At 40.9% G+C, this 25,615-nt stretch overlaps 4 protein-coding genes across 9 annotated transcripts in view; 2 read left to right on the forward strand and 2 right to left on the reverse strand.

Annotated features, from left to right (window-relative positions):
- The window catches only part of LOC114641511 (E3 ubiquitin/ISG15 ligase TRIM25-like), an 88,559-nt gene extending 66,210 nt beyond the window's left edge, over positions 1-22,349 (forward strand). The window contains exons 3-8 of one of the 2 annotated variants that reach the window (XM_051927827.1): positions 303-1,222; positions 5,865-5,960; positions 11,090-11,323; positions 12,977-13,136; positions 15,516-15,581; positions 20,319-22,349. In XM_051927827.1, the coding sequence (XP_051783787.1) occupies positions 303-1,222; positions 5,865-5,960; positions 11,090-11,323; positions 12,977-13,136; positions 15,516-15,581; positions 20,319-20,860 (2,018 nt within the window). In that variant the 3' untranslated portion in view covers positions 20,861-22,349. The remainder of the gene's footprint in view (positions 1-302; positions 1,223-5,864; positions 5,961-11,089; positions 11,324-12,976; positions 13,137-15,515; positions 15,582-20,318) is intronic. The other variant, XM_051927828.1, reaches the window with a different exon arrangement.
- Positions 1-25,615, forward strand: part of LOC114641514 (gastrula zinc finger protein XlCGF7.1-like) — a 688,851-nt gene that overhangs the window by 449,687 nt on the left and 213,549 nt on the right. The gene's annotated exons all lie outside the window — the stretch shown is intronic.
- LOC114641540 (tigger transposable element-derived protein 1-like) overlaps positions 1-25,615 on the reverse strand; it is a 769,935-nt gene that overhangs the window by 292,153 nt on the left and 452,167 nt on the right. The window lies entirely within an intron of this gene.
- LOC114641539 (zinc finger protein 501-like) overlaps positions 1-25,615 on the reverse strand; it is a 419,195-nt gene that overhangs the window by 109,706 nt on the left and 283,874 nt on the right. The gene's annotated exons all lie outside the window — the stretch shown is intronic.

A 25,615-nucleotide genomic window follows, 5' to 3' on the forward strand; every position in this document is an offset into this window, starting at 1 on the left:
GCCAGACCACAAATGGCTCCTCGGTGTGATGAAGTAACTCCAACCAATGTGCCACCACTGTACTTGAACTGTTTCATTTATTTTAAAAGGAGGGTAGTGCTTAGGAATTTGGACATCAAACCCTGAAGTTGAAGGTTCAAATTCAGTTATTGACACCATGTGACCACGAGCAAGTCACATGATCTCTCTGTGCTCCAGTTGGAAGAACAAGAGAAATGTAACCATTTGTGTCTGAAATGTTTATGTCGCCTTGGGTAAAGGTGTCAGGGGAAAATATAATTAAAATGTTTGTGTTATTTCAGATTTACAGAAGAATGTCAGCTTCTCTCCACCTTCATTTGGTCAGCCCTCTTTTCAATACAAAGCGAAAGGTATGAAGAAATCAGCAAGAGGATCACAGAACCTGACAGCAGCCTTTTTGCAGTGCAGTTCTCTCCCTGCTACTTCAGTAACACAGACAGAAGCCATCAAAACCGATCGACAGCAAGTGGAGAAAGAAATCCAAATTCATTCTGGAAAAAAATGTTTGGAATGTGGTAAACGTTTCACACACAAAAGTGATCTTAATAAGCATATGAAGATTCACAATGGAGAAAAAGCATATTACTGTTCAGAATGTGGTAAGTCTTTCCAAAGGAGAAGCAATCTTCAGAACCACAGGAGAATCCACACAGTGAAAATTCCTCATTGCTGTTCAGAATGTGGTAAGTCTTTCCATAGGAGAAGCCATCTTGAGAGGCACATAAGAATCCACACAGGAGAAAAACCTTATTGTTGTCTAGAATGTGGTAAGTCCTTCTCAAGGAAAGACGGTCTTCAGGACCACAGAATAATCCACACAGGAGAAAAAACTAATTGTTGTCCAGATTGTGGCATGTCGTTGTCAAGGAGAAGCGATCTTCATAGACACCGAAGAATCCACACAGGAGAAAAACCTCATTGTTGTCCAGAATGTGGTGAGTTGTTCTCATGTATAAGTGGTCTTCAGAGACACACAAGAATCCACACAGGAGAAAAGCCTCACTATGAAGTAGCGGCCCTGAAGCACCACAAGCTGGTTGATTCTGATAGAAATCTGAAGGAGAAACTCTGTGAGAAACATCAGAAAAGTCTGGAATTGTTTTGTAAAACTGATGAGATGTGTATCTGCATGATGTGTGGAATGACTGAACATGATGGTCATGAAAAGGTTGAGCAGAAGACAGAAAGAGAAGGAAAACAGGTGAGTGGAGTTTAGTGTTTAATGGAAGCTAGATAAACAACATGAGTTAAGTGATACGTACATGTAGTTTGTCAGAGAAATCTATTCCTTCATGTTGAGAAGTCTCAGTTTGCTTGTGTAGGACAGCAGGGAGCTGGAGCCTATCCTGGTGAGACTGGATGGAAGACATGAAACAGTCCAGGATGAGATACACAGTGTGATCCATGGACAGTCGAGTGAGCTGAGTGCTCTCATTAAACTGAGCGGAGGTTCATTGTGTTCTGATCACTTGTGTCTGGAGTACCTCAGGCCTCTCTAAGAGACACGTTACACTCACATGTCAGTTAATATTGATGTCTGGGATTAGATCTAAAATTCTTACAATACGCATAAAGTTTTAATTGGTTTTATAGTATAGATGGCATTTTTCAGTTTGCAGTATTTTTTGTATTGTCTTCATCGCTGCAGGCTCAGTTCACTGGAGACAAGCTGACAAACTTTACAATATACAACATGTACACACATAAAAGTAAAGTTAAGTTTAAACAGACATTAATCAAAGCAACTTCAACTGAGTAACATTAAAGGATCAAACAGGACACCTCCATTAATATCATCATCGAGACAATGCCAGCTAACAAAAGAGGAGAGGAAATCAGAAACAACAACTGTCAGCACATCTGAAGGAAATTAACCTCTGTAGGTTCAGCGGCCATTTTGAACTGAGGAAAGTCAGATACGTCTGAAGACCTCAGCCTACTGGCCACCCACCACCTTGTGGTCCTTCTACTGTACACGTCTGTGCTGGGCAGGCTAATCAGTCCTTTAACTCTTCAATTCCACGGCTCCCGATACCTCAGGTGTCCCAGTCATGGGCTGCTAAACAGCTTGGCAGTGGAGAAGTGGAAGAGCAGAAACAGAATAGTGGGTGATTGGTAAGAGTTCATGATGATTATATTATTTACACTTTTATACAAATGACTAACAAACAGAGACATAGTAATCATAGCTAACAGTCAGCTCTACTAGCTATGCCAGGCTAAAGTGGCGACTCGTAAGCATGAGAGTGAAGGGCCATCATTATATATGAGCAGGCTGGTCAGATCACAGCTTTGAGACCCCGAAGTGTAAATTTCGACCTCCCTCTGTTGTTTTATTAATCCTTGGACTCTTCAGAAGACTGAAATCATGAGATCTTAATGTGCGCTTGTGAATGTTCAGATTAGTTCAGATACGTACAGCAAGTGGGGCCTCGGCCATTTAAAGCTGGATATGCCTGTTTGACACTCTTATCTGTATTTGGTGGTCTGTAGCCCACTCCTAATGTCAGGCCTGTACCCTTGATGCTCTCTGCTCAAATCTCTGCACCCTCACAGATTTGAAGCAGTTGGTTGTTAATGAAATTCTACACCACCAACACACACTGACATTTCTAAATCTTGTGTATCCATTTCTGTTCTTGGCCTTAGTCAGGTTTGATTTTCTGCCATTCATTTGTTTTCTTTTTGATGACCTCGCGTATTCAGATCTCCTATTTAAAATGTACTGCTAATTTGATTTTGATTAATCCCCTGTAGATGAGACATTTTAAAGTTACCTTTTACACTTTTAGATAGATAGACATAGATAGATACTTTATTAATCCCAATGGGAAATTCACATTCTTCAGCAGCAGCATACTGATACAATAAATAATATTAAATTAAAGAATGATAATAATGCAGGTGAAAAACAGACAATAACTATGTATAATGTTAAATGTTAACGTTTACCCCCCTGGGTGGAATTAAATAGTCGCATAGTTTGGGGGACGAACGATCTCCTCAATCTGTCAGTGGAGCAGGACAGTGACAGCAGTCTGTCGCTGAAGCTGCTCTTCTGTCTGGAGATGATACTATTTAGTGGATGCAGTGGATTCTCCATAATTGATAGGAGCCTGTTCAGCGCCCTTCGCTCTGCCACAGATGTCAAACTGTCCAGCTCCATGTCAACAATCGAGCTTGCCTTCCTCACCAGTTTGTCCAAGCGTGAGGCGTCTTTCCTCTTAATGCTGCCTCCCCAGCACACCACTGCATAGAAGAGGGTGCTCGCCACAACTGTCTGATAGAACATCTGCAGCATCTTATTGCAGATGTTGAAGGACGCCAGCCTTCTAAGGTAGTATAACCGGCTCTGTCCTTTCTTGCACAGCGCATCAGTATTGGCAGTCCAGTCTAATTTATCATCCAGCTGCACTCCCAGATATTTATGGGTCTGCACCATCTGCACACAGTCACTTTTGATGATCACTGGGTCTATGAGGGGTCTGGGCCTCCTAAAATCCACCACCAGCTCCTTGGTTTTGCTGGTGTTCAGGTGTAGGTGGTTTGAGTCGCACCATTTAACAAAGTCATTGATTAGGTCCCTATACTCCTCCTCCAGACCATTCCTGATGCAGCCCACGATAGCAGTGTCATCAGCGAACTTTTGCACATGGAAGGACTCCGAGTTGTATTGGAAGTCCGATGTATATAGGCTGAACAGGACCGGAGAAAGTATAGTCCCCTGTGGCGCTCCTGTGTTGCTGACCACAATGTCAGACGTGCAGTTCCCAAGACGCACATACTGAGGTCTGTCTTTAAGATAGTCCACGATCCATGCCACTAGGTATGAATCTAATCCCATCTCTGTCAGCTTGTCCCTAAGGAGCAGAGGTTGGATTGTGTTGAAGGCGCTAGAAAAGTCTAGAAACATAATTCTTACAGCACCACTGCCTCTGTCCAAGTGAGAGAGGGATCGGTGTAGCATATAGATGATGATGGCATCCTCCGCTCCCACCTTCTCCTGATATGCAAACTGCAGAGGGTCAAGGGCATGTTGAACCTGTGGCCTAAGGTGGTGAAGCAGCAGCCTCTCCATGGTCTTCATCACATGTGATGTCAGAGCAACAGGCCGGAAGTCATTCAGCTCACTAGGACGTGATACCTTTGGGACTGGGGTGATACAAGATGTTTTCCAAAGCCTCGGGACTCTTCCCCTGTTCTAGGCTCAGGTTGAAGATGCGCTGTAGAGGACCCCCCAGCTCCGATGCACAGACCTTCAGCAGTCGTGGCGATACTCCATCTGGACCCGCTGCTTTGTGGCACGAAGTCTCCTCAGCTCTCTGCTCACTTGCGCTATTGTAATTATGGGTGGGGATGTCTTTCCTATGCTGGTATCAGGAGAAGGATGTGTGGAGGGTGCAATACTCCGAGGTGATTATTATCACAGCCTACTACATGGATTGTTAAGACTTTGTAAACTCACGCTCTTGTTATTTTTGTTCACTTTCACTCTCATTCGAGGTTTTCACTCTTTTGTAACTTACTCTTATTACAGTATTATAATCTTTTAATTTATTAGTTTTATGTTTTTGGTTTCCAATTCTCTAGTTTGATTCTATATTTGTTTTTTTGTATTAGTATATATATTTTTTACTTTATTGACTTTCATATTAATATCTACCCCAGCTTATCCCTTAGTCTTATTAATATCACTGCCTGTTTCTCATTATGAGTTTGCAAACCTCAACTTCTTAAGCTGCTTGTTAAACGTCCATGACTGACCTCCTTGTTTGACTTCCCATAACATCAGCGGATCCCATGCCATGGGTGCAGCTGCCACCTGCTGTAAAAATCCCCCTGTGCCCCTCCATCTTAAACCCAATGTGAGCCTCATGTTAAACTCTGATCTCTCCAGTCCTCCCAGGAGTGTCTTGTGTCATAGACAGCACTTCTGATAAGACCACCGGGTGTCTTCTCCTTCATTTTCACTCTTTTCTTACACAAATGCCAGCCTGCTCTTACTTTTGTCACTTACTGTGATGTTGACAATGACAACTGCATCTGCACCTCTCTGTAAAATAGCCAAGCCACATGCCCTCCAAGTCATAAAGCAGCCCACTGAGTGCAACTCATTTGCTCTTCTTCATGTTTGAACTCGGAGTTAGTTAACTTTCACTTATGTTATTATTTATTTCTCTGATCTTCAGTTGTAATGTTTTCTTTAAGTATTTCTATTTGTGACTCCTTTGATTTATTGTCAGATTTCTCTGAACTCATTAAACTCCTCTTCAGATTTCACTTTTTACTGAACTCCTTGGACTCACTCGTGTCTTCTCGACCTCAGTTATCTCACTTGACTCCATAAAATGTCCAAACACTTGACAAAGTTCTCACAAGTCTCAACTCCACAATGGTCTTGTTGGTCCTACAATTGCAGTCCTTAGCCATCCGAGGTCTCCTGGGTTTGCAGGTTTCTTCAGTTTTTATGTGTGAAGCTCTGATTTCCTGGTTGTCGATGTGATGTCCTCTCAATCTCAAGGACTGACTCATTCACCAGTGAGCCTTCAGATTGTCTCCTTTATTTGTAGCTCTCTTCAAGCCAAACCTCCATCTAGAACTGAACTGTTGAATTAAACCTTTATTTGAATGTTTTTGTGACATTCATATTTGTTTCATTAAATCTCTGTGTGTCACCTACTGTATCAATATGAAGACAAGTGTGACAGAAACAGTAAGTTGTATCATGGAATGTGAAATAAATGTGTTGTACAAATTTAATCACTCAGAATGACACCATGAGCTCAGAAAGAGGAAGAGAATTCTGATAAGACCCCCATGTGTCCTCTTGTGTGTCCAAACAGAAACAGCTGGGGGCGACACTAAGGGGAATTAGGAAAAGACTTGAAGAGAAAGAGAAGAAACTGAGGGAGACGAGGAAGACAACGGACGAGATGAAGGTGAGTGGACGACACTTCATGTCAAAGAGAGGAAAAAAAACTAAAAGGGTTGTGAGAGTTTGTGGTGATGACGTGCGAGGACAGGGAGATGGAGAAGGAGAGAAGATGGTTTATTGTGTCCTTCATGGTGTTTCACTGCTGACAGCATTTCATGTTTTAGTCATTAGGACTTCAGACTACAAGACCCTCATGTCCTCAGGTTTCTCATTCCTCCACTAAAGGTGACTTCACTCCCCCTAACAATAACTCATAATGAAGGTCGGCACTGATGTTCTGAGTTGGATCAGTCGACACAACATTCCCTAATGGACTTTCTCTGTTCATTTTTATATGTCGCAGCTTTATTGGACTCCATAAGTGAAGGTGTTAGGCTGCTGGACTGAGTGCTGATAACGCGCACCTCCACCTGTTTACGTGCTGATCTGCTGAAACGGGCCGATTGCTGCCACTCACCTTCCTAAACTAATATAAGGACAGGCCAATGTCAGCCCATGAAGAGTCCTGCTGTACATTCATCTATTGATATCATCAGCATATCTAAACAGTCAAATGAATATGTACAGTACAGTGGAACCTCGGTTCACGAACATCTTGGTACACGTACAAAGTGGTTTGCAACCAAAAAGTTCACCAAACTTTTGCTCGGTTCACGACCACACATTCGGTATACGAACAAGCCAGTTTCCCTTTCGGTTTGTGCGCGCTGATGATTTCCCCACGTGTTGCATTGTTCTCGGTCAGACGTGCGTGCTTTCGCTGTGAACTCTTTGTGCCGATTTATTTCATTTCCCTTCCGGTTCGTACGCGCCGATTACTGTATTTAAGCACGTGTTCAGCCTCTCCCTGTTCATTGTTCTCAGTCAGACGTGCGTGCTTTACCTGCGAACTCTTTGTGCTCTACGGTATTTCATGTGCTTTTGCAGTTAACCGTGGCTTCTAAGCACTGTTACCTCCTCTCCACCCAGTTCCTCCTCACTTCATGCCAGAACTCGACTCATGCAAGGTTAGTTTTCTTGGTGGTTTGTGGTTAGTTTTTGTGTTACGGATTTTTCAAATGTTAATTTTTTTTCCCTGAGATCGGGTTGTAAGGCTATTAGCGTGAACTCCTGCAATGTTACTTTCTTGGTTGCTTGTGGTTGGTTTTTAAATAAAGTTCGGATTTGTTCAGATGTTCCTTTTTTTTTCCCCGTGCTTAAAACTCATTTAAAAAAAAAAAAAGGTGTTTATACAGCGATCGGGTCGTAAGGCTATTAGCGCAAACTCTTGCAGTGTTAGTTTTCTCTGTTGTTCAAGGTTTTCTCAGTGTTGTTCAATGTTTTTACTTTTAGTTTACTATTATGATGTGCATTCTATGGTGTAATTAACTATATTTGTGCTTAAAAATCTTAAAAAAAATATATTTACATACAGTTCGTACGGTCTGGAACGGATTAATTGTATTTACATACAATCCTATGTGGGAAATTGCTTTGGTTCATGACCAAATCGGTTTACGACCAGAGTTTTGGAACGAATTATGGTCATGAACAGAGGTTCCACTGTATATGTCAAAAAGACAGTTATAAGGCAATTTCAGAAAAGAAGGAAAAAATGAACAATTAAAAAAGAAAGACACAAAGATGAAAATGACATTCAACACACAATAACCCCCGATACATGTGAATAAAAATATAGAGAGTGAAATACACACCTCAGCCCCTTCTGAAGTTCACACAATACTCCAGAGTTCAAGTTGTCTGATTATAATGTGGAAATGAATTGTAGAAGATGACCAGTGAAAGAATCTGAAAATTAAAATGTAAAATGTTTTCCCAGTCAGTCCTGAGCCGTTATAATAAAAGGACTGCAGTGAGCTCACCGAGTCTGCTAGTTGGGATTAAATTCAAGATTCACGTCGCTGGAGACGATCACTGACCATCACCTATTTAGACAGATCATCAAAGCCGCAGTTCCTTTTAACAGATGCTGCTCTGTTTAGCGAGTTTTCTTGTCTTTTTCCTCCAATTGTTGTTCTCTTTTTCCTTTCATATAATTGTGTGATTTATGCAGATTCTTATTACAACCAGTTGTCCAGCCCTCCCGTGTTCTGCCGCTCTTAATTACTCATCTATTCCTCAGACAGGATGTATGGACTATCTTCATACCCACACAAGTAGATCAGACAGACAAGCAGCAAACACACAACATTTTCTATACAGCAGAGTTACAATTTAACCATTCGTATTTTATGACAAAGGATAGTAAGGTGGTGCGGTGGTCACTTCTGTTGCCTTCCAGATCACCATTCATGGTCCATGAGGTGTTTACCACTACTGGTATCTCCAGTTCCTCTCCCACATCCTCGCATGTCAGTTTGGTTAATTGGCAGTGACTGTAATTTGCCCCATTACGATTTCCACTGTGGATTTCTTTGTGACCTGGACACACATTTGGCTGGCACACTGTCCAGAGTTGCTTCCTATTTCATGCCCAGTTCTTCCAGGATCCATTTATAAGAATGTTCTCATCGGCAGAACAAGAACTCTTCACACACACTTCTGTGCCTTGACAGACTAAACTTTTACAATCTGATTTATTTACCATTGACTTCCATTATAAAGATCAGCGCCATCTGGTGTACTAAAATAGCAACCACAGCAGAATCAGACAACTGGGGTGCAGCCTTCTGTTCAAAGAAATTGGGTAGGGTATAACTTGTCACTCAATATGTGCAGTCTCGAAAAGACACAGATGTGGCAGTCAAGGAAGAACAAGTGACTGGACGAGAGCCCTCCTGCCAGACTGACCTCCATACTGGTTTACGCTTTTCTAGTTTTATTATAGAATTCCAGCACATTATTGAAACATGAAGTCCTCCATCTAAACCCACACTGACTACTCATTGGCACTCCTCACCTAGATCTGTGTTGCTCAGTCTTGTCCTGATAATTGCTATTATTAATTTATTTGTGACACATATTAAGATTACATTATTGTCCTTCTAGTTAAAATATAACCCATCCCAACTTCTTCCCACACAAACATTTTATGTGTGTATTAAGCCATCTAATTTTCCTAATCTCACATGGACTGGTGTGGCACAGGTAGAAGTCCTGAGGTGACCACTTTGTCAGTTCTGCTCCTCGGCTTTACACTCAACTCTTAAATCTGTACTGCAGAACTGGCCGTCTGTCCCACCTATTTTGATTATTCTGTGACACCTGGACAACTTGATGATGACACCTGGATCCTCCACTGCTCTGGCAGTCATCCATAGAAGTTTTCTACCTGTGTACTCAGAAGGCAACACAGCATGTGAGACTCTCTGTATCTGGAGCAGAACTTCATCTCAATTTCCATAATACCTGAATACCTGACTATGACTACGTTTAGGGCTCTTCATCCCTGCCTACTTTCTCAAATATATCGGAGTCGCACTGCAGCTCTGAAAGGTCCTGAAAACAGCTGAACACCTCCAGCTTTGGGGTTGATGATCCTGGACAGTGTGCACCTCAAACCCTACACTTACATCCTTATACCACAAATCTGCTCAACCCTCTATTCTGTCCAATTCTCTCTGTAATGATTTAATATATTCCAGACTATCTGTTAATCCACCTCTTTTGGTATCATCTGCAAACTTAATCAGCTTGTTACTTAAATTCATATCCAAATCATTTATATATAATAAAAATTGCAGTGGCCATAGCACTGATCCCTGCTGGTCTCCACTCTTAATATTGCCCAGTTCTGATGAGGTTCATCACACCATCACCCTCTGCTTCCTGTGTCTGAGCCAGTTCTGCACCCATCTAGAAACATCTCCCTGAACTGCCACATCTTTTATTTTGATGGCCAACTTCTCCTGTGGCACCTTTCCTGTTTTCTGAAAGTCCAAATAAATATCATCATCTGCTCCACTTTGATTGTAGCCTTTTTTTGCTTCCTCATAGAATTCCATCATGTTACTAAAACACAACCTCCCTCTTCTGAGTCCATGCTGAGTGTTCTTTCCACGTGCTGCTCAATCTTATCCTTAATAATTCCTTCCATTAATTTTCCTGTGATGCACATTCAGCTTACTGGCCTATCGTTGGTTGGATTTGCCTGGTAACCCTCTTTATATAATGAGATAATATTTGCCATTTTGCAGTCCTTCGTAATTCCCAAGTATGTTCACTGTCGGTGTTTTTTAATTCCCCTTTACTATGCCTGATGCACTTCACCTCCTCTTTGTCTGATCTTTTACTACTCAAATATTGAAAGAATCTCTTGGGGTCATCTTCTGCCTTATCTGCTCTATTCCTCTTTAAATGCCTTTTAGCCCCCCTAATATCCTTCTTACTGGTTGCCCTCATGTTCTCATACGCCTTACAATTCTCTTTGGATTTTTTAGTCTTCTACGCCTTATTCATCTGTTTTTTCCTTTGTAGCTTCTTTTTTAACTCTTTATTAACCCACTGTGGAGTTTTGTTACATTTCCTCTTAATTCCAAATGTAGGTATGTATCTGTTCTGCATTACATGTAAAACCTTTTTAAACCTGTTCCACTGCTCCTCGACTGTCTCCATACTTAAAAGCTTATCCCAGTTTATTCTCTTTAGACTTTGCTGCGTCTGCTCAAAATTTGCCCTAATAAAGTTAAACTTGACAGTTTTAGTCTTTTCACAATTGCACTATATATATTTTATTTACACACAATTACCTCACAACAGACCAGCTTTTCTCCACAATAGCCATTCTTCTTCTTCTTCTTCTCCCATCCTCTTATTCTCCACTCCAGGTTAACATTGTCCTGATCCACTCTCAAACCCAGGTTGACCAGGAGAGGCTGTTTTTAAAGACCACCCTGTGTAACACCACCAGGGTCCTCACAGGACAGTAGTGCTGTCCCCTAGCAGCTTGTCCCAATGGCTCCCATAGATCCTACAGAGCCGCTTATCAAGACTGCATATCCCATACAGACCTACAAGTGCCTAAAGAAGATGTTGCTAACCAGAGTACCAGGGGAATACTAGGCAGGGAATACTCCTACCACCCTTCTCCTAATTCAAACTCTCCTCTACAACATCAAAATACTAACAAAACTGTCTTGTGACTTTTATTTTTAAATAGGTGACTCAATTCAATATTTTTCTCCTATCCAACAGCTTTCTGTGGAAAGAGTGATGAGGGAACACGAGAAGAGCTTCACTGATCTGATTCACTGCATTGAGGAAGCCCACAAGAAATTGACAGAGAGGATCACAGAACAAGAAAAGAGAGAAATGGAGAAGGCTGAAGGAGTCATGAAGCAACTGGAGAAGGAGATTGAGGAGCTGAAGAGGAGAGAAGCTGAGCTGAAAGAACTTTCAGAGACCAAGGACCATCTCCACTTTCTAAAGGTGAGAGTGACACTTCACAGGGAGTCTGATCAGACTGAGGTGTGTGACCTGAGAAACGTCAAAATCAAGAGTTTTTACAAATGGCAAGAACTGACCACTCAGTGCAATTTCATATTTGCCTAATATTTCCATAGTTTATGCAAAACTCTGAAAGTTCCTGCCTTCATGTACAATTTTTTTGAGGAAGAAAATTTATATTAAATATATTCTTGGTATAAGTCATTTTAAATTACATCACCTGGTAAAAGAAGACACCAACTCCTTCATATCTTTACACCCTTCTGTCATGTCACCTCCTCATGTCTCTGTCCTTTAACTGATGACATTCAAATCCTTCAGCATTTCCTCACAGCTCAAACCCCACAGTCCAGTCTGGTCTCTCTTCTTCTTCCTCTTGACTTTCTTTTGTGCTGTTTTCTCTTTTCTCTAACACACAATATTCCTGATGTGGTCCCACAAGTGTGTTCTACAGGGCAGTTTACAGAACTGTGGTGAGCGCACAAAAGTCACACACTTTCTAGTTGCAGACCTTCTACTGTAAAATTATACTGAAGATTGTGTGTGTATATCTTTGGATTTAATTTCATTTACAAATTTCCTTCTTGGGACAAATATAATATACCATCTATCTATGTATCTATTGTAAGTGTCGGCCAGCAGCTCAACCCAGCCGGGATGCCCCTAGAAGGGAAGGATGGGGGAAGGCAACTACTTTTAGACACTGCCTCCTCCACGACGCTACATGGGGACTTCCCTGCAGCATAGCAGTACCCTGGATTCCCGCAGGGCACTATGGGACTTGGAGTTCAGCTTTACAGACCTGCTGGGTACTGTGGGTGGCACCAGGAGATGCTGTAGGAGGACCTGGAGAGTTTTGCTTTCCTCATAGCCTGGAAGTACTAGTGAGTCACGAGGACAGACATCCAGAAATACTTCCAGGCTAAAGAAAATTCAAGTTCTTCATTTGGCCTGGAAGTGCTGGCAAGTCACATGGACGAAAGGAGAGAAGCACTTTCGGGTTGGGCACTATTTAAAGGACTGTAGTGAATCCAGCAAGCAAGCATGCCAGAGTCAGGTGGAGGTGGACAAAACTTGCTTGGAGATGTGAAGGAGGTGAGAATTGTAATTATTGTGTCATTTGATTGTGTTATGGTGACTGTTGTGCTTAGGGAGCACTGTGCAAGAAGAAAACAATTAAATACTTCTTGGCGCTTTTACCTGGTGTCCTGAGCATTGGTCTGTTGGGTTTAAAGGGGCAACAGTGACCCCTAGCGTCCACTCTGTCTCTCTGTCTCTCTATCTATCTCTCTATCTGTCTCTCTATCTATCTCTCCATTAAAGATCCAAATGCCTTGTTTTGTCTGCTAAGTCAATTTTGCACCTCCCTGTTCATTGCCCCCTCAGTCCACTTATCTACAGTCTGATGACTCACCTCTTGGACTTCTGTTCTAAAAGCTTTTTGAAAATCAAGGCCGATGACATTTTTTGGTCTATTATATGAAACATTCTAAATAACCAATGAATGTATGAGAAGTATTCTCTCTATCTAAACCCAGGATGATTGTCCACCACACTGATGTTTAGTTAAGAGGAGGTCCATCTTATTAATGTTACTTTTTATTTCTCTTTGTTCCCTCTTCTCTCCTATTGCAGACTTTCTCACCTTACTGTGTCCTTCCTGCTAATGGAGACTCGCTCAGCTTTACTGTCACGGCTGAGTTTTCTTCTGAGGACCTGCTAAAGGAGCTGTCAGGTCTGAAAGAGAGTCTGGAAAGGATCATCCAGCAGGACATCCTGACAAGGACTCCACCAGGTACTGTGACTGTTCATGTTTTGTTAAATTCCATTAGGAGGACCAGAGTGAAAATAAAAGGGACACTGAGTTGCATGAAGTAGGCCTGCTCTTTTACATTTATCTCTAAGCCTTTACTGTTAAGAATTTTTTCTAATGTCCCTTACTGTAACTAGCTGAGTGATTTCACACTATTATTTTAAACAGAGTAACTGAATGTTTAATGTAAATATTTGAAAATGTAAATATTATTAGCATAGTAAAACACCAGTTTTTTTAAACAGTGTTAATGGTACAATGGTACGTCTATCTGTTATGATCATGTTGTACGTTTATGAACCTCTGTGCACTGGACAAGACAGTCCTTACATTCCTCTTTCTTTGTGTTTCTTGTTTGGTAAAAAAAATAAGCAAATTAGAGGAGTGCATTAGAACCCTGACCACTTCAGGACCACCTGAACACTCCACTGAGTGCACATAACAAGTTCACAGGTGAAACACATTAACAGACTTTACAAATTATAAACAATATAATGTTTTCATATCATGCTACTGGGTGTTTAAACAAATCTGTAAGCTAAAGCAGTTCTGCACTGATGAACATAAATGGAACCTAACAATGTCTGTCCATGAACAGAACTGCTGAGCTGTGGCCAACTGACAACACAGGAGAGGACAACAGAAAGGGAGGTGACGAGGGTTAACAGGTCAGACATGTGTGTGCGCCCAACTGCACTGACACTGTTTACTACCTGGAAGAAAGTCTGAGATCCAATGGTGGATTTGACTGCATGTTTTGTTGCTTTATTTTAACTGCATTACATTTATAATTAGTGTTTAAGAATTTAACATTGTAAAATTACATCTTAAATAGGAATGTCAGCATTAATGTGTTAACACTTGAGCTTAATTTAAAAGCCTTGATCCATTAAACTAACACAAAGTTATCGTGAGATTCTAGAATGTACCATCTCATTCCTTCTCTGGTCACTCCTTTATCATCTGAACTGCACTGATCTGCTCTGCTGCTCTACTGCTCTCATCTCATCTCATGCAGTCTGCTGCAATGTCCTGAACTGAACTTTACCTTATATGCTATATACAAATGTTTTATCCCATACAAATCACAGTCAGGAGAATTTCTTTCTCAATTCATGAGAGATTAGGTCATTAATGTAACAATGGAATAGACACCTGTGATTATTTGCAAGGAGATCAGATCCTGAGATTTTTATTCCTGAATTTGAATTGCTGCTTTTAGGGTTATTTTATGTAAGTGATCACTTCTTCAAACCATACATTAAAAAGGCTGTGAATGCTGTTGCACCTAAAGCTGTAATGTAACAACAGTTGCCTCGATAACAAAGGGCCTTCTTTTACTAGATATTCATTCTAGAGCTCCTGCAACTGAAAGCATTCAAAATGAATATGACGAGTAATCACAGAAGCAATTCAATGTTGTGCTAATTAATGTTATTTATTTCATAAAATATAAACAAAATATTAATAAATACAAAAATCAAAACTATTGGATTACAATCTGACAGTAGAATTAGGATGTTGTGACTCGGGTGGTTTATTATTTCATTTCAAAATCATTGTTTGATTCTCCTGTTCGATGCTGCATTGTGAAGCTGCCTTTTTTCTTTTTCATATTGTGCACAAAAAGAGATCTACTGTGGAATTTGAAAATGTGAACAAACTTGTGTGCCTTAGCAACTGGTTAACAAGGTTAAATAATGATGACAGTGGCCTTGAGCAATGTTACAGACATGTCCAAAATACTGTTGGTTGTTTGCCATAATTTTAATAATGAATAGAATTTTTGATATACTGGAAATAATTCTCGGACGATATCATAATCCTGACTTTATTATATTTATACCTGATCTGATGATGTGGTTCATAGGATATAATAATAAACTAGAATCACTTTAGATTAAGTGTCCATAATTATGCTGTACGTACCATTGAATTTACCTGTATAATTATAGAGTAACTAGGTGTTATTAATTTCTACTTACTGTGTAATACAGTGTAACAATATAATTAAGTGCTAAATTGTAAATGTTGTTCCACAGTTTTTCTAAGGGGGTATGCACATAAATTGTGGAATAGCAATTACTGTTAATTGCTTCACCACAGCATTACACAGTAAGCAGGAGGTAATAACACCTAGTGACTCTGTAATTATACAGGTGATTCCATGGTAAAATACAATGTAATTATGGACACCTAATCTAAAGTGATACCAATAAACCTTGTGAAATATGCACCGTAATGTGAGATTAATCACAATTAATTTTGTAAATAAAGTTTTATTAAACACAATTAAATATTAATCTACTGACAGCCCTAATCTTAACATTTTCCATTCTTCTCTTTTCTTTGTATTTTCAGGTCCTGAAGCTCCAATCTTCACCCTACAGCCTCCTGAACCTCAGAGCAGAGAGGAGTTTTTACAATGTGAGTCTGTCAATTCATGGAGTTTATTATCATTTCACTGTTAATATCTCAGGCCAGGCTTATGATATGAAAGCATTATGTGAGTGTGGTGTGACTGATGAGCTGAAAGTGACGTGGGGTCCTGTGACTGGTGCATTATGGGATTTTGAGATTCAGGACAGGGAATCACCAAAGCAGTCTGTTAGACTTGAGTCTCTGTAGTGTCAAGTGGACTCATGGGAAATGATAAAGAAATCCTGCCAACTATGCCATATCGTCCTCTACTTTGTCCTTTTTCTATTGTCTTATTTTTCTTCTTTGCACTTCCTGCTGTTTCCTCTTTCTGTATTCTTGTGTCACCTTTCCGATGCTTTTCTACTTCAGTCATTCCCTTATAATATATATAATAATAATAATCCATGGCATTAAATGAAAGCAGCTTAGTGTGCTTCACATAAAAACACAATGTCCACCACCATTAAGATATACATAAACAGTATATGGATATACGGATGCATTGACAAGCAATGGATTAAAAAAAAAATCAAGAGTGGTCTCCCATAGACTTTCTCATATACTCTGATATGGGAATGGATATTTGAAGAATAAACCGCAAGACAATAATTATATTTTATATTATGTACAATAAAATACCATCAACAACAAATCAAATCAAATTAATAACATATTGAACAGTTATTATAAAAGTAATGTTCAACAACTAGGACTCTGTGCTGCATGAATAAAAAAAAATGGAGTATTTGTTTAGTAAAGTACCACTTCCAGTTGATGGATTTTTCCCTTTTCATCTATCAATCTCGTTGTGTTTTTGAGATATCGTGTTTACACACACACAGCCATAATTAAAAAAAATGGTATTTTTAGACTCAGGAAGGTCTAAAATCTCAAGCTTGAATTTTTTCATAATTACTGTACTTTTTCTATACTTTGTATATGAGAAAGTAAAAAAGAATCAAATTTATATGAAACAAGTTAAAGCTGACAAAGTATTCAACATCCTCTATTTGTTTCTCCATAGAGCAGAAACTTTATTAATTTATTCATGACTTAATACATTGTAGGAATTAAATCAAATGAAGATGGCATTAAAAATTTTGTGGAAGCCATTAGATGTTAAAAGACAGCATTGAATATGGATCAGTCCAGTATGAGAATCACAGGGGTCTTCAGTCACTCAGCCCTCACAAAGCTTTGCTGAGTCATTGTGTGCATCACACTGGACATGGATAAGAGAAGAGGAGGAAAGGAAGAAGGTCACAGCCTAGCATGGTCAAGGTAAAGGCTACAAGGCTATCTCCACAGAGCTTCATGTTCCTGTGGCCTCAGTAACTAACATCAAGAAGTTTAAGGTCCATTGGACTGTAGCCAAACACACTGAATGCTGCTGCAGATGGAAAATGGACCCCCAAGTGAACAGAAAGACCGCTTCAGTGGTGGAGAAAGAACCAAGGCAAACATCAGGACCGATTCAGGCTGACCACCAAGATCAAAGTACAGCAGCTTCAAGAAGCCCGATTAATCACTTACTGAATGAAAGTGGGCTTTATGGTCAAAGACCTCACTTCTTAGAGACAGACCAAAAAATACAATCAATAACTGACTGGAATTTTCAAAAAAACATATTGATAAGCCACAGTGCTGGAGAGATTCCTTTGCACTGATGAAACTAAACGAGAGTTTTACAGTAAGTCACAGCAGCTCTGTGTCCACCGAAAACAAAACAAGTGTGCAAAGAAAAAACACGAAACATGGAGGAGGCTCATTAATGTTAGGGGGCCGCAGTGCTGAATCTGTGCAGGGCACAATAAAATGAGAAGATCATCAAGACATTCTGGAGCGAACATCACAAAGCTCTGTCTGAAGTGCAGATCATGGATCCTCCAGAACTTACAAGTAAGACCACCCAAATATGGTGGAAATCACATTGGATTCTGCTGAAGTGGTCCGCTATGCATCTTACAATGAATCCAAGTCAACATCCATGGGAAGAGCTAGAGGTTACATTTGGGAGAAGAAGTCCATCAAAGCTCAAGAAGAGTGGACCGAGTGGGCAGTGAGAGGAGTAGAGGTCTCATCCAGAAGTTGGCAGATTACATCACTGGTTTGGAGAGCAGTCTTGGAAACTCCCCCATTACAGTGATGGTGACTTTAATAACACAAACCTCACCATCGACCTTCCCAGATACAAACAGCTTGTTAAATGGCCCACCAAGGACAGGATGACTGCTACTGCGACATGAAGGATGCATACCGGGCTTTAGCTCGCACGCCTCTGGTTAATTCTGACCACGTTATGCTACAGTTACTAACCACTTATAAACAAAGGCTGAAACTAGTTAAACCAGTAAAGAAATCAATTAGTTCATGGACTGATGAGTCAGGTGAAGCATTACAAGACTGTCTGGACTGGACAGATTGGGACATTTTTAAACATTCATGAGCTGACTGACACTGTGACATATCAGGTTCTGTGAAGAGGTCTGCATTCCCAGCAAATCTATTGTGATTTATAACAATGGAAAGCAACAGCTCACCAAGAATCTAAGGAATCTCCGTCAATTGAAAGAAAAGCCCCTAAAACTGGTTATAAGGACACCTAGAGACTGGCCAGGAATCGGCTAAACAACACAGTCAGATATGCTGAATGGAAACACAGAAATAAACTGGACCTCCAGTGTGGAGCAGACAGTCACTCCTCTGTGTGGAGAGTCTGTTCCTAATTCCTAAAAGTCGTCTCCCAATGCTCACTCAGACTCCTCATCCCTCCATGACAAACTTCACAAGTTCTGTGGCAGATCTGACCAACAAGCTGCTGAGTTCTTTCATCCTCTCGGCTCCTTCAGCTCTGAGGTGGTTTTATCAACAGCCACTTCTTCACAAAGCCTCTCCCCTCTTCTCCCTTTTCTATGAAGGAATGCGACAACGTCAGGAAGTTGTTCACAACACAGAAGTGTAAGAAGTCAGACGGCCCTGACTCTGTCTCACCTGACACAATCAAACCTGTGCAGGCCGCTCGCTCCTCTCTTCACAGACATCTTTAACTCGTCTGTCGCTCAGTTCACTCGACCTGATTGCTTTAAATCTTCTGTTGCTGTTTCTGTTCCTAAAAGTGATAAAATAAGCTGCCTCTCTGATCACAGGCCTATTGCTCTTACATCAGTTTTAATGTAAATATTTGAACGGTTTCTTCTAAGCCATCTGAAGTCTTTCACTGCTACTGATCTCGTCCCTCTTCAGTTTGCATATCGAGCACACAGATCTGTGGATGACGCCATCAACATGGGCCTTCACTTTGTGTGGAGCACCAGGACTGTAAAGAAACATCTGCCAGACTCCTGTTTGTAGACGTCAGCTCAGCTTTTAACACCATTGGGCCTGCGCTGTTGATAACTAAACTTCTACACACTGAACTGAGTCCTTCAATCTGTGAATGGATTTACAGTTTTATGATAAAAGTGAAACAATACGTTTTTGTGGACTCCCACCTCTCAGAAAGTCTCTGTATCAGCACAGTTGCCCCTCAAGGCTGTGGACGGCCTCCCTACTTTACTCCTTGTACCCCAATGACTGCAGGTCCACTGATCTTCAGTTAAATCATTAAGTTCACTGATGACACCACCATTATTGGTCTATTTACTAATGGCAATGAAACATCTTCTAGAAAAGAGAGGTCTCGTCTTGTGTCTTGGTGGGCTTCAACACCCTGCTGCTCAAGACCCTCGAGACAGTGAAAATTGCCATTGACTTTCACAAACAGCAGTCACAACCTCTGACACTAGAAATGAATGATTCAGCAGTCAATATGGTGGACTCCTGCAAAGCTCTGAGCACAACAATCACAGACACTCTCAGCTGGAACATGAAAATCACCACATCACTAAGAAGGCACAGCGGCGATTGGACTTCTTACGCCAGATAAAGAAATTAAATATTTCACAGCCAATCCTCGTTCAGTTTTACAAAGCCATCATTGAAAGTGTAATCACATTCTCCATTGGTGTCTGGTTTGGCTCACCAACGGCACACTCCATAAATAAATGAGAGCGTGTGGTGAGGTCTGCTGTGCTCCTCATCTGTGCAGACCTGTAGACATCTCGTGTCACTAACCGTGTCATAAGGACCACCACGGACTCATCTCAGCAGCTCATCACTTCTTCACACAAACTCCCAAACACTTCAGTCAATTCAAACTCAAACTAACAGACACCTCCAGAGTTTCTTAGCCAGAGCGACAGCCTCTCCCAGCAGTGACTTAGCCGTCTTCTGTGTGTATTCATGTGTTCTGTCAGAGACTGTGTGTGTGTGTGTACAGTGTGAGGACATGTGTGTGTGTGACATGGGAATACACACTCACACTCTCACTGGCACATCACTATCGGCACATCTCCTTTATAATTGTTTTATTCTACAACTTGGTGTGAAGTTTGTCTTTTTCAATTCAGCTCTTTCTGTTATTTGTCTGTGATGTTGTGTTCCGTTATAAGGAGCTCCAAATCTAACAAGTCAGATTCCTGCACGTGAAGTACTGGAGAATAAAAGGGATTCAAATTTATTGTGATTAGAGAATTTTATTTTAAATCCCCACAGATTCTGTCCAATCAGACAAGCTCTTTACTATTAGTGTCTCGTCAGCGCAGCTCCTGATTGGCTCTTGTTAATTGTCTGTGTTGTGCTCCGCCCCCAGTCCCGTTACACACTCCCAGATCTCCTCACTCGTTTTCTTTTCTCTCCTTTCAGACGTCTGTCCCCTCACACTGGACATCAACACGGCACACAGAGACCTCCGTCTGTCTGAAGGGAACAAGAAGGTGACATATGAGGGGACAAAAGCCGAATATCCTGATCATCCTGACAGATTTGACCACTGTGTCCAAGTTCTGTGCAGAGAGGCTCTGACTGGAACTCGCTGTTACTGGGAGGTGCAGTGCAGTGGACGCTTCATGAAGATTGGAGTCGCATATAAAGGACTGAGCAGGAAAGGAGATAGCGTGGAGTGCGGCCTTGGATACAACGACAAGTCCTGGTGTTTGTGGTGTTTTAAATCCCGGTACTCTGTGCATCACAATAACAAGCAGACTGTAATCAGCACCCCCTACAGACCCAGAATAGGTGTGTATCTGGACTGGCCTGCTGGCTCTCTGTCATTTTATAGCGTCTCACACACAATGACCCTCCTGCACACGTTCAACACCTCCTTCACTGAGCCCCTCTATCCAGGGTTTAGTGTTGGTTTTAATTCCAGTGTAACAATCAGCCGTCTGACACCATGTGACCACTGACCAGTACCCTCCACCGGTCACTTGATGTCCCCACAAGCTCAGGTCCTCTTTGAGTTTGTAGTTTAGGGTGAAAATAATTTTACACGATATGTGGGTTGGAGGGGGCAGCACCTCTGTGATTGAATTTGTGGATGAGAATGTGGATGGGGGGGGTCTCCATTATTATTGGGTTTGAGTAGCCAATCAGGTGTGTGTGTCATAGTGAGGGGCGGAGACTCGTCAGACCTACAAATACCAGTCTGACCAGCAGGGGTCACTGTTGATTTACGGCCACATGTCCTTCAGGCTGACACCCCAACAACTACTGAGGTCCCCAAGTGTCACTGAATGTCACCTGTTAAGTAGGACAGGCATGAGGTCCTGTTGGATCAGCACAACTGAAAGGCGCTATACAGACTCGGTATGGCGAGCTCTTGAATAGTGACTATATGTAGGAGCAGAGAGTGACAGATGGCACTGGAGTGTTGTCCAGTCACCAGACATGTTGTGACCCTCCATTGGTCACTCAAAGGGTCCTTCACTTCAGAATGAATTCACTGTGACTGTCTGAAGACGAGGACTCACCGGTCAGTCAGATGTCGGCCATACTGACAGAGTTTGGTGTTTTAGTTGATGTCACGTTAAACTTTAAACTGCACCTCCTCCTTGTCCTCAGGTTTGTCACTCTTGTTACCCTGAAAGCTCCAACATCTTCAAAAAATGAATTCTTGGTCAGTTGGCACACACTTGACATGGGAGCACATGTGTGGCTTTACAGTGGACTGGCACCCCGTCCAGGGTTGGCCCACCTTGTCCACAAACCTGAAATTGAAAAGCGGATAAGAAAGACAACGAATGGACAGAAGGGGTCACTGATTGGTCAGTCGCCACACTACTGCCTCTTGTGGCCACTCTAAATATTACACAGCAATTTATACAAAAAGGAAATCTAAAAGATAAAAACAGAAAGCATTCAGTGAAATCCTGAGCAGTGAAACATGAAAGGAGAGAATGAGAAACAATCAGAGAGTCAGACGAATGGAGACTTTAACAGGAGGACTGAGGGGTGGGACTGAAGTGCAGTGGCGCCCTCTAGTGGACACCCGCCATATTACACACATGGGAAAGGGGGGAGAAAAGAATACAGTGCAGTGTAAAAGAAATAAGAATAAAGTAAAAACACAAGAATAAAACACCTGAAATAAAGAACTTGAAATATTATATCTAAAACTAATTAAGATTTAAATGAATTAAGAGCAAAATAAGGACGACACGATCACACAGTCACGTGACCTTCAGAGCTGACAGCTGAGCTGATTCTTCTGTAGCCAAACTGCCCCCTCTAGTGGCCACTCTCAATATTAAATGAATGGCAAGGCTGAGGGGAGGAAAGATTTGGGTTTGATCAAATGGATATTTAGTGCAGATTTCTTAATATTGTCATTAGCTTTAAGGACAGTGCAGCTTTGTTAGGTTATGGAAGATTCTCGAATCGAAAAGAACCAGTATTTTAATTAATCTTTTTAATAATGGTTATTTATTTACAAAATACAAATTTAATAATTTTTTTTATAGTTTATTAAAGAAACTCACAATGGTATTTTTAGATAAAATAATAAGGACAACTGAAATTTGTGAAATCTGTTCATTTGTTAAGTTCATTGTAAGCACCTCTGGTCACATCTTAATTGTTTTATTTCTAAAGATTTAACACTCCGTATTTATGATTCATATTTAAATAGCATTGAAAAAGTCAAACTATGCCTTTTATTTTCAAGAAAATGGGGAGTGTAACAAAGAAGATGTTGGTTTTTGTTGAATATTTTATCATTAAGTATATCAGTGAAATCGATCATTTAGACCCAAACATTAAATCTCCTTTAAATTGTTTAACTTGAGCCCAATGTTTTTCGTCGCCTTACACAGGCTTCTTAGAATAAGTTACTGGAGTTTCTGGCCATTCCTGCAGACAGAACTGGTGTGACTGGGACAGGTTGCTAGGCCTTGTTTCTCGCACTTTTTGTCACTTCAATCAGATTGAGGTCAGGGCTTTGTGATGGCCACTCCAACACCTTCACCTTGTTGTCCTTAAGCCATTTTGTCACAACGTTAGAGGTCTGCTTGGGGTCCTTGTCCATCTGGAAGACTCGTTTGTGACTGACATTCACTTGCCTTGCTCAGCTCTTGAGATGTTGCTGCAATGTTTCTCCATCATTGTCCTTCCACATGATGCAGTTTATTTTGTGAAGTGCACCAGAACCTCCTGAAGACTCCACAACATGATTCCCAATCCCCCACCTCCATGCTTGACAGTTGAGATGTTGTTCTTTGGCTTGCAGTCCTCACCCTTTGTTCTCCAAACAAACCGGTTGTCATTATGGCCAAACAGATGTATGTTGGAGTCATCAGACCAGAGGACATTTCTCCAGAAGGTCAGATCTTTGTCCCCATGCACCATTGCAAACTGCAGTCTGGTTTTTTGATGGTGACTTTGGAGAAGTGCCTTCTTCCTGGCCGATCAGCCTTTCATGTGATGTTGATGTTGGACTCATTTTACTGTGGATATTGAGATTCATCTACCTGTGTCCTCCAGCATCTTCACAGATTCCTATGCTGTTGTTCTGGGTTGGATTTGCACTTTTCATGCCAAAGTCTGTTCTTCTCTAGGAGACACAATGCATCTCCTTCCTGATAGGTGTGATGACTGGGTTGTCCTGTGGTGTCAATAGTTGAACATTATTGTTTCTAAAGATAAATGTGGAACCTTCAGCTATTTGTGAATTGTTCCCAAGGTTGAACCTCATTTGTTAAGGTCCACCATTTTGTTTCGTAACTCTTTGCTGATTTCATTTGATTTTCCCATCATGTTAAGCAAAGAGGCAGTGAGTTTGATGGTCGGCCTTAACATCCATCCAAATGTTGTCTCCAATGAGGCTAATTGGCTATCAGAAGCTCATTGTCTAATTGCCTAAAGGCTTGATGACATTTTCTGGAATTTTCCAAGCTGTTTAAAGGCCCAGTTAACAAAGTGTATGTAAACATGTGACCAGTGATGGGCGGAGTGAAGACTCACAAAGCACTGAAACATTTGAAGTAATTGTGTCAGAAATCGGGTCGAAGGTTCAAAACATTTGACACTCGTCTCTCTAGTGACATCTCCTGGCCATTTGTGTTACTGTTACAGAAACTCATAATTAAGTTCAAGGACGTCTGTTAAACGTTTTATTTCTTTTATTTTTCACAAGTACGAATTAGCAACAAAGAGTAGGGTTCATCTGTGTCTTCCAGTGTCTGAGTACTAAAAACTAATGCTGACAGGCAGAATGTACAATACGACAAACAAGAGTTTCAATAAAACAAAATAAGACGCCTCACTCACGGAGCCCCGGCTCTTTTAATAAATATTCCCTTTTTACATTGTCATTATTATTGTTCATGTTACTAGAATTCTTATTAGCCCTCATCTCTCCTTGTGATCACATTTATTCAACAGTCATTTGGGGTTTCACAGCCCTAATATTTCAGGTTTAAAAAGAAATATATAAATTGAAAACACGCTTTGTCATTTGTCCTCAAATGGTTTCTTTATTCTGATTTATTTAAAACTGAGTAGGCAGAAAATAAAGGCTTAACGCTCTACATTGTCCAAAATATAGACGCGCACATCTGAGAAAGAAGATGAAATCCTTAAAGTAACAGACATTATCATTCCATCAACTAATGAGATACCCCAATTATTAATACTTTATAATATTTTGTGAGGCTCAAAATGAATGCGTTTTCATCAAACAAAAGACGCAATCACAGTAAAATCTGTCACCAGCGCTGATCGGGCTGTCCGGAGGCTCCACTGACTTTGCTTTTTGTATTCTGCGCGTGGTGCAAACCAGGATTCAAGTCAGATAATGAGGCACCTTAAAATAAAAATAAAATAGAAATATGTGTCAGCTATTTATAAAGTGACAAATAATTTTGAGAGATGCTATGAAAGGATAGTATAAGAGATCTGTTCTGGAATCATTCCCTCTTTAAACTTTCAAAAAAGTGAAGACAAATTTGCAGAAGCTTGCTCACGTCTTTCACAGTAATCCATCTTTATTCATTGCCACTTGACGTCTATGAATCCCACCATTAAAAGAATGATAACAAACAAAACACTGCGACTGATCAGCCTGAAATCACTCTGCTGGACCCAAAATTCAAACTTATCAGTCCGGAGCTCATCAGAGAGGCAGAGAGACACGGCGCAGATACGGCCACCAGCACAGTGTGACACACATGGGACACTCCAAGGTAAACACGGCTAGTATTAAGTGAGCCACACTGTGTCGTTAAAATCTACTGTATATGTAAAGTGTAATGTCAATAAAAGTAAGTTCAGCACATCGAGAAACTGCAGCAAGACTCAATAGCTAAAGAATCAGAGCAGGCATTGAGAAAAACCAAAGTGCTTAACGGAGTCGTAATGAAAATCAGCAGCAGTCACCGACTAGAAGATATGCCTTAAATCTCGATGTTAAAACTGCAAACAAACTAAAAATGGTATTTCTCTGAAGTGATCACCAATCCTATGAGTACCCACACTGAAGTTCTTGGAGGGTTGAATCCTCAGCCTCAGGCCATTGACTCAAAACCGTATAATAATTTAAAGGCGTAACGCCACAAACATCGACACTCAAAACTTTTAATGTAGACAAAGTGAGATTTGTCATGAGCCGATAATCAGACGAAGTACCGTCTCCAAAATCTAGACGCTGAGCCATTAACGCTGTCAAA

The sequence above is a fragment of the Erpetoichthys calabaricus genome, chromosome 5, assembly GCF_900747795.2.
Source record: "Erpetoichthys calabaricus chromosome 5, fErpCal1.3, whole genome shotgun sequence".
NCBI lineage: Eukaryota > Metazoa > Chordata > Cladistia > Polypteriformes > Polypteridae > Erpetoichthys > Erpetoichthys calabaricus.